Genomic DNA, 9,013 nt, shown 5'->3' on the forward strand with positions numbered 1-9,013 from the left:
AATGTATGGAGAAATTCTTTGTGACAAAAGAAACAATTTTACAAAAATTACGTTGAAATAATAATTGTGAACGAAGCTGTTTAAAATTTAAACTAAGAGTGTCGCATGCTTTGCACTCATAGGAACCATGAAACATCACGTTTTTTTTAGAATAGATAGAAACGACTGTTTTTCTTCTATCTCATTAAAGATTTTATTATGCGACTATGTATAATATTTAAATTTATCGCTATCTTGAATCTCTCCTAAATCAAAATGATTTGCTTTTTGCTACAAGTAATCAGTCTGCTTTTTTAAGGCTGCAAACATTTTCAAACATTGAGGTAACATTTAGTATAAAAAATTATTTATGTATTGCTTAAACATATTTTATGTTCAATTTTTCTTTTAACAATATGAATAAAACAATTTTTCAAGTAGAATAAGTTTTATTAAAAAGAGAAACGATAAGTTTAGATATATGCATAGTTGTAGCAATTTAATTAAAACTTGAAAGCAATTTGAAAAATGCAAGTTAAAATCTAAAAAATGAGAGTTAAAATTCGTGATTATCTGAACAACTTCATATTTATATATACTCTACGAATCACATATATATGAATTTAGAAACCTAAAAAAATATCGAAAAATTTGTAAAATAATTTCTGTATATTCATGGTTAGATTTTGCGTTAACCCGCGAGTGGATGCGTATTGGTCATTTTCCCGTACTTTTTCGTTTTCTACTTATATCATCTAATCTATTGACATTATCGTATTTTCGCTTTTACGTAAATTTTCTTTGATATTTTCTCATATAGCATGGAGAAGTAGACGACGTAGACGACGCGCTTATTTCTATGTGAAATTTGATACGTTTTAACAGTCGGTCTAAAAGATCATAGCGCGCCTACTAACGTTAGTCTTTTATCTCTGCCGCGTCAGCGTCGCTCGATGTGCCGCCGAATGTCTATTGTCTTTCCGACATCGTAGTTGGACGAACGGTCTCTTTTTTTGTTGAATCAATAAAATTTTCAACAGCACGCGTAATCGGAGTATATCGGAGTATATATTCTTGATTCAATAGCGATATTATTAAAATTAAAACTTGAATTATTGAAACAATACATAATGTGATAATTTTAATATTGCCATTAAATCAAGAAGATTTATTCTCTATTTCTAAATTTATCAAATAAATTTTTAAGTTTATTAAATCAATGTTTAAGTTAATCAAAGTAAAACGACAGAAGCAAGAAATTCTTATTTTATTTTATTAAACTAAAAGAATGTCATTTTTTACTAATGCAGTTAAAATAAAAATATGATTTTATTTTTAATATATTCACATATGTATAAGTTTAATATGTTTCTTAAACATATTAGATATAGAAATGGTAGAGAGAAAAAAAGATGAGAAAAAGAAGAAATAGTGAGACATAATAAAATTATTTCCTTCAATTTTAATGTTTCTTTTAATACTTGGATTGGTAATTTATTAATTATTACTTAATTATTACACATATATATGTGCTTAAATATATATTTAAGCCCACTAACGTTGACCCTGTTGGCGCCCACTCCCGGATTAAATATGATAAAGTAACACACATTTAAGATCTACGTATGCAAGAAATGCGAAAAAGATAAGGTGATTGTGTTAGTAACAATTGTCTCTACGTTATCATCATTCTGGAATTGATTCCAGCTCCCCTCCCTCCTTAAGAGCTGCTCGTTTTACAATAATATTACTTATACCATATTTCATGCACTTCGCGCACATCTTTTTACTTTGATGAGGCATTTGAATGAAATTTTCTTTTCCACAGCGCCGCCGCGACTGCAAGCGCTGAGGAATCGCGACGCAGGCAGCACCGGCTCCACCATCAGGGCTTACGCGCTGCGGCTGGCTGCCGACAAGACGACGACGTTCTCGCAGAATATCGACAACTTCATCCAATGCACGAAGGAAGGCAAAGAAGCCAGTCCGCACGTGGTGACGCGCAACATGCGGCAGTTCATGTCGGGCATGAAGAACTACCTGGTGAACGGCGAGCCCGAGTTCGAGCGCGAGGTGGAGAAAGTGCGGCTGAAGCTGCGGCCGAACGAGTTCCTCAACATCGACGCGATCCTCGAGGAGGTGATGATGGGTCTGGTGGTGACGCCGTTGCGGGAACACGTCTACAAATTGTTCGTCGAGCACTACGCCACCACCGGGTCGCTGCGAACCCTCGCTGAGAACATCCAGCACGCCTACGGCAAGCACATGCACGAGCTCGGCGTTCGAGTAAGTAGAAATTTCAGAAGAAGTCGAAATGAAGCCAATGCGAGACCTTGTTAAATCACCTTTAGGGATTTATTTATTTTTTCCATCTACCTTTCTCTTTCTTTTTTACTGTCTGTCAACGAAGAGCATGGCTAGAATTGGAGAAAATGAGGAAACAATGATCGTATTTCACGATTTCGTTACAACTTCTCAGGCAACTAATTGTGACTGACTGTATAAACATGATAGAGGCAACCTTGTTCTATGTATTGATTGAAATCCATTACGATCCTGTTAATTGTATATTTTGTTTTGTAATAACTAAAATACGAACATGCAGCAACATAGCCATCTTGTCTTAATATCGAGTTCAGTTGCTCAATAACGCAGGATAAGAAGGCCACATATAAAATATATATCCTGGTAGTTCCAGAGTCTCCACGGCCCTTAATTATAGACTAATTTCACTTCGTCCTTTCATATGCTTAATTATTTTATGAGTAAAAATTGCATTTACCAGAAACAATATATTATACACTTGCAAAAAATTTCATTCTAGCAAGTAACACATCGCTTAATTTGATTCAGTCACGATAAAGAATATAAAATATAAATATATGAATAGAAAATTTCGAGAGACTCGAAAATTTATTTTGCTATTACCAAATTAGATTTTTCTATTTTTTAACTACAATATTATTCCGATTTTAATGCAACTCAGGAAAAAGTATTTATGTTCTAAAAGAATATAAATTTTACGATTTTGTGCACATTATTTCTCTCAAGATAAATACTAAAAAAAAGCATATAAACAACATATCCTTGGAGCTATGTAACTCCAATCTCCCCTATATATGCGATATGAAGACAAAATTCACATATAATTTTATATAATTATATATAACTTATATATAATCATATATACAATTTTATATAATTTTGTAGAATCATTTTCCCAGGATTACACAGACTTTTTGCTTTGCTCATCAACTTCGACATTTCTCATTTGCCCTTTTTGATCATCTATCCTGCTTTATCATTAATAACCGCAATTTTATTCACAGCCTAAGATTATGCCGCCTTCCGAGGACAATCTGGAGCGCATCTTCAGGTGTATCGAACGGCTGCAGAAGGTCGACTCGCCTTTGGACAAACTAGAGAACCTACTGGCGACGATCTCGGCCCTCTTCAACTCCGTAAGTTACTTTAGCTTCGAGTTCTTTCGAGCGGCAGGTATCACGGCTTGTAGAATCATAGAAGTCGCTGATGAACGGTCGCGAAACGTTAACAAAAATTCAATTGGTGCTCATCGACCATTGGATTTCAGGTGAAACAGGCAAACTCGGGTCGCCATGTAACACTGGGCGCCGATGATCTGTTGCCGATGGTCGTCTGGGTGCTGGTGCGCGGCAAGGTGGTGGACGCGGAGATCGAAGCCGAGTACATGTGGGGTCTTCTGCACCCCTCGCTGTTGACGGGCGAGGGTGGATACTACCTGACGACGTGGTCGAGCGCTGTGCACGTTCTCAAGACCTTCAAATCGAGCCAGAGCACTATGTCGACGTTGAACGTAAGTCTAATGAAAGATTATCTCCTTTTTTATTTCTTCCACAGCACGCGTGTAATTAAAACAAATTACAATGAATTAGATACTTAATCCTTTCAGGACGAGAGACATTTCTTTTCATCTCCCTACGGCCTTTATGCATGTATTTCAGAAACTATCGATCCGATATTCACAAAAATGTAGGGATTTTTGGGGTGCTCTTTCCAAATTTGAAGTCAAAAATGTAAAATTCAAAATGGCGGATCAAATATGGAGATTTTCAAGATGCCAAATTATGTAAATATGACTCAATTTCCGTGGAACTTCATACTCTCTAAATTTGAATTAATGAAAATCTTGACTGACTTCCAGTTTCGCTCTTCTTGGAGCTCATCAGTATCACACAAACTTTAGTTAGCGACAGACTAGAACAAACGATATTTATAATATATTTACATACTATATACACCCTACCATTGATCAAAAAAATATTTACATTATATTTACATCTCTTATACATCTAAATATATACAACAAGAAAGATTTATATTGGATATTTATATTATTTATCATTTTTTCCGCCTTATTGGGTCCGTCATCTTGGATCACAGAATTTTAAAAATCTAAGTTCAGATTCGGATTTAACGACCCCAAAAACCCATAAAATACATACTTTCCTATAATTATCTCCCCGAGCAACTCTCCGTTCTGAAAGAGTTAAATATGATGCTTTTGTTTCTCACATTGCTTGGAAAATATTTATTGTCTTCTTCTTCTTGTTGGCATCGGCTGCAAGCTGCACTAAAGGCCAGTTATTGACCCAAAGAATGTTAGAGAGTCAATGTAGATAAAGTGTGATATCAATTGTTAATTCTTTGTTCACATAATAAAATTGATATAGTGTGTAGTATAATTATAGTCCTAGATTCTTCTCTCCACAGTAACTTAATTTTACCTGCGGACGCGGAAGTTACTCAGCCCGCGCAACCTGGTTATTTATGTGTTATTTATTGTGATGTAATAAATAACATCAAACAATTAGTCCATAGATAAATCACACGCTCGACCAGCACGAGAGAAAGGCACAATGTCGGAAAAATTAACCTAGATAACAAGCTTCTAAAAGACGTCTTAAAGATATCTAAAAGACGTTTCTTCTTGTTTGTGGACGTTTTTTAGAACTTTGCGCTGTCAAGGAATCTTTCAAAGACGCCCTTAAGACATTTTAAGATGTCTTAATATCCTATAGACAAGTTCACCAAATTCCAATTGGATTTCCAGGGATCCGGAACGCCGGACTGCTCGTCCGTGTTGCGAATCTTAGTGCCCGACGAGTTGCACGGCTCTCTGAACACCAGGACGCTGCCGGTGCGACCTAACATGAACACCCGGGAAATCTGCCGCATTCTCGCGCATAAAATAAGATGCACCAATCCTCAAGACTACGGGCTCTTCAAGTTGGTGCAAGGAGAAGGTAATTATTCAATTATTCATATAATACTACAGTATAAAATATTAAAAAAAAAACAATATTTATGTTGATCTTTTTCTATTTAAATTCGCCATGTTTTTTCCAGTGTCAGTTGACTTTGCATCTATTCTGAATTTATTATTATTCTGATTATACCAACCATATATACTGAAAATGATCATCATAGGATTTTAGCGTACATTGAACTAATGCACACTTTTCTCACAAAATTATTGCAGAAACCTTGCTAGGAGATCACGAGTGCCCGCAAGAACTCTCCCATTGCCTTTTCGCGTACAAGCGAATAGACGCGAAGATAGCGTGGCCCAAGACTAGCTCTTAAGAGCTCAAGGATATCCTCGTCATTCAATTCATATAGTCTCACCGAGAACACATCCTCATCATAAATTGGCACTTCTACCGCCTTCTTCGAAATGTAAGCCACATCTCGCACATCGAGCTCATCATAAGACGAAACGTTTCTCATTGTTTTTTCAGGTGTGTATCTATCAACTTCTTCCAGAGTGCATAAAAAATTTTCCTCAAAACTTGCTATGTGAATTGCATTCGCCCAATATTGAGCAGGCGTAAGCTGAAATCCCGCGGTTTTTCCTTTTTCCGTTTTCTTACTTTTTCGTACAATCTCTTTAATATTCTACAGATATTTCAACATTTTTTTTTTATTTTGTTTTGATTATTTTAGATCAATTGAAACATACTTCATAAATATTTCGACCAAAAATTTGAAATATTCGCAATATTTGTCAGTAATCATCGATTTTTCCAATAAATCAACGTTTCTGGGAATATTTAAAATACTTTCAAAAACGTCGATTATGTGCTTTGCACAAAGAATGGTCTCCTTGTGATAAATACGATTACTGACAAAAAATTTGTCGCGTTCATTAACGTCATATTGCATGAGCGATTCACGTTTCTATTAAGTTTCTCAAAGTGCGGATTCATCGAATTACCTCTACTTAACATTGAGCGACGCATTTATATCCAATTCCGCAAAAGGAATTTCAATGTGTTCGAAATTTCCCGGCGGAAATTCTCTCTTCTCAGCACTGCCGCTTCCCGAGAAAATTGTGAATTCTTACTTGTGAGTGAAAAGCTAACATTAGATAAAACGAAAGAAAAAAAGAGAGGGAAGGAAGGAATATGTGTGTGTGTGTGTGTGTGTGTGCGCGCGCGTACGTTTGTGTGTATGTCTATATGTGTCTTTAAACATTCGCGCAAGTATTTTGGGTACTTAAAAACGTGCGAAGGAAAGATTATTCGTATCCGGATGTGGTCATCCCAAATTAAATTAATCTTAATATAAACATTAAGCTAAGTCTCTCTTTCCCTGGTTAGGAAATCTCGAGCAGTATCATTGCACAATCGACATTGCGATATCCGTACGTTACTTGATGATAGAACAGTTCGGCGTACAATTTTAACTTTCAGCAGATGGTATTCGACTGAAGATGACTGAATGACTGAAATGGCTGAACTTTCTAATCTATACTTGTATGTACGCTACATTACAAACATGCTCGTCGTATCAGCAATTTTGGCTCTCATTGTCTTGCATTTTACTTATTTTAATAAAAAAAACTTTATAATTATCTCAGTAAGGGATTTACTAGATTTTATATACAAATCTAATACAAATTTTATATACAATAATTTATATATATATATATATATATATATATATATATATATATATATATATATATAACAATACTATATATAACAAATTTTATATACAATAATATATATATATATATATATAACAATACTTATTAAAATATTTCTTATAATTAAATTAAGATGTCATTTTAATTTATTTGAATTTTCTAATTATCTGATTTAAACTTTTCTTTTTTGATATCACAAACGTTAGGAAGCTGATATGTGAAGTTGGACTGACTTGAAAAATTTATCCACAATATCAGAAACTTTTAATCGAATTTTCCCAAAGTTCGTGATATCTGCTGGAAATTAATAAACACTTACAGTGGGAATTATCGTGTTACATTGTACGGCCGAAATTCTCGATCTTTCGCGACGTATCAGCTGTCGCTACAGTCGATACTGCGGAATGGACCACTGATTGAATTTTATCCGAGTGCAATGAAAAAAAAAAGAGGAGAAAATCGCAAATAGAAAGAAGTCCGCGTGCAAACGCGGCTGTGTGCATGTGTGGGTGTGTATGCGCGAAACGAAAATCTCGCGGAATGCGCATGTTTCATTTCGCGCTCGCACCAAATATATACAATGTGTGTCGCGAAAAATCGTACGTATTACTCAGTATTCGGTGTATCGTGGACGTTTGCAATAATAAAAAAAATAAATAAATAAAGGAAAGGACGCCGCCACTTGTTTCAAGTGCGGCTCCGGACGAGCAAAGTGGGATTCGAGTCGAGAGAACATTGGTAAAGACAAAGAAAAGAATGGAAAATTGGAACTGAATGCTCTAGATAAAAATTTGGCACGGCCCTATACATCACGATTTAACATGATGAAAAAGTTATATTTGTCTTTTTGCTTATATAAGTATAAAAGAACAAATAATAAACAAAAGAGCGTATCTGGTAATCAACCTGAAACGATCGACTTCGTGTCTCTTCTTCTTCTTCGTCAAAGCTACTTAAATAAAATGACAAACGGATTCGTCCAGATCGATATATTGCTGTTATTCAATGTGCAATTGATGTGCAATCCAATTCGCTCTCTTCAATCAGTATAATATTAATGTATCGATACGCACGGTCCCGTTACGATGTGTTACGATTAAAACGCGAATGGTTTCTGGACTCGGAAGCGACTTGGCGAGTACTATACTTTATATACGAAAGACAAGAATCGAAACGCGCTATACGTTTTCTATAATCGAGCGAACTAGGAAAAGAAAAGAAAAGAAAAAAAGAAAGAAAAAATCGTAAAGTAAGATTTCTCGAGGACGCGAGGACGTGTTTTTAGAGTAGAGAACGAAGAAGAGGACTAGCTTAGATTCTATTTTAAGTACTTTCTACGAACGAGCGAGTCGCGAATTACTAGGTAGACATAAGCAATCCGTAATTCTTAAGCGAGTTTCGTATAATCGTTCTGTCAGTTTCTCTCTTCATTTTTCTCTTTTACTTTTATTCTCTTACCTTGCGAGTTGTATACATTTTCTCTGTGCGCGACATATAACATGTGACTTGACTTTCTTCTCTTCTTCTTTTCCCGACGATGAAACTTGCCAGGCTGATTTGGATATCGATCGAAGGCTGTGTGTAATAACTCCTGTTATACCGTGTGTGTGTCCGTGAAATTGTATAACGACGATAATAATAATTATCGCTATCGTGGGTCAATTTTAATTCGATAACTATTATTATCGTTAATTGTTATCGGCCGTCGCGCCAATAACGTAAGCGCCGCAATAATGCGTAAACGGTGATACGAAATTATTAGAAGGTATTAATGTAGATTGACGATTTTCAGAGAAATTTTCGCGCGAGAACGAACGACGTTAGAGGATATTTTTTGCTGACAAAGAGGGAGAGAAAGAGAGAGTTCATGCCAATCAGCCTTGCATTTTTATTGTCTTAGAATATATACGTACTCGTCATATGTATATGTAATAATTAACGAACTATGAATGTACATTTCCTCATCATCTCCTCACCCTCTTCCTTTGCAATCTGCTCCTCTTCCTTCTCTTCCTCCTCCTCTTCCTCTTCCTCCTCCTCCTCCTCCTCCTCCTCCTCCTCCTC

General features: G+C 35.6%; 1 protein-coding gene across 11 annotated transcripts in view; it reads left to right on the forward strand.

The window, feature by feature from the left end:
• The window catches only part of LOC116851051 (protein sprint), a 101,045-nt gene extending 94,080 nt beyond the window's left edge, over positions 1–6,965 (forward strand). For 9 of the 11 annotated variants that reach the window (XM_032830062.1, XM_032830064.1, XM_032830063.1 and 6 more), the window contains 2 exons: positions 5,215–5,264; positions 5,501–6,965. In XM_032830062.1, coding sequence (XP_032685953.1) covers positions 5,215–5,264; positions 5,501–5,604 — 154 coding nt within the window. In that variant the 3' untranslated portion in view covers positions 5,605–6,965. Of the gene's footprint in view, positions 1–5,071; positions 5,265–5,500 lie in introns of all 11 variants that reach the window. The other 2 variants (XR_004379517.1, XM_032830065.1) reach the window with 2 other exon arrangements.
• Positions 6,966–9,013: the final 2,048 nt, after the last annotated feature.

Source organism: Odontomachus brunneus, unplaced genomic scaffold (genome assembly GCF_010583005.1).
Source record: "Odontomachus brunneus isolate Ranch 3 - 2012 unplaced genomic scaffold, Obru_v1 Obru_scaffold_164, whole genome shotgun sequence".
Classification (NCBI taxonomy): Eukaryota; Metazoa; Arthropoda; class Insecta; order Hymenoptera; family Formicidae; genus Odontomachus; species Odontomachus brunneus.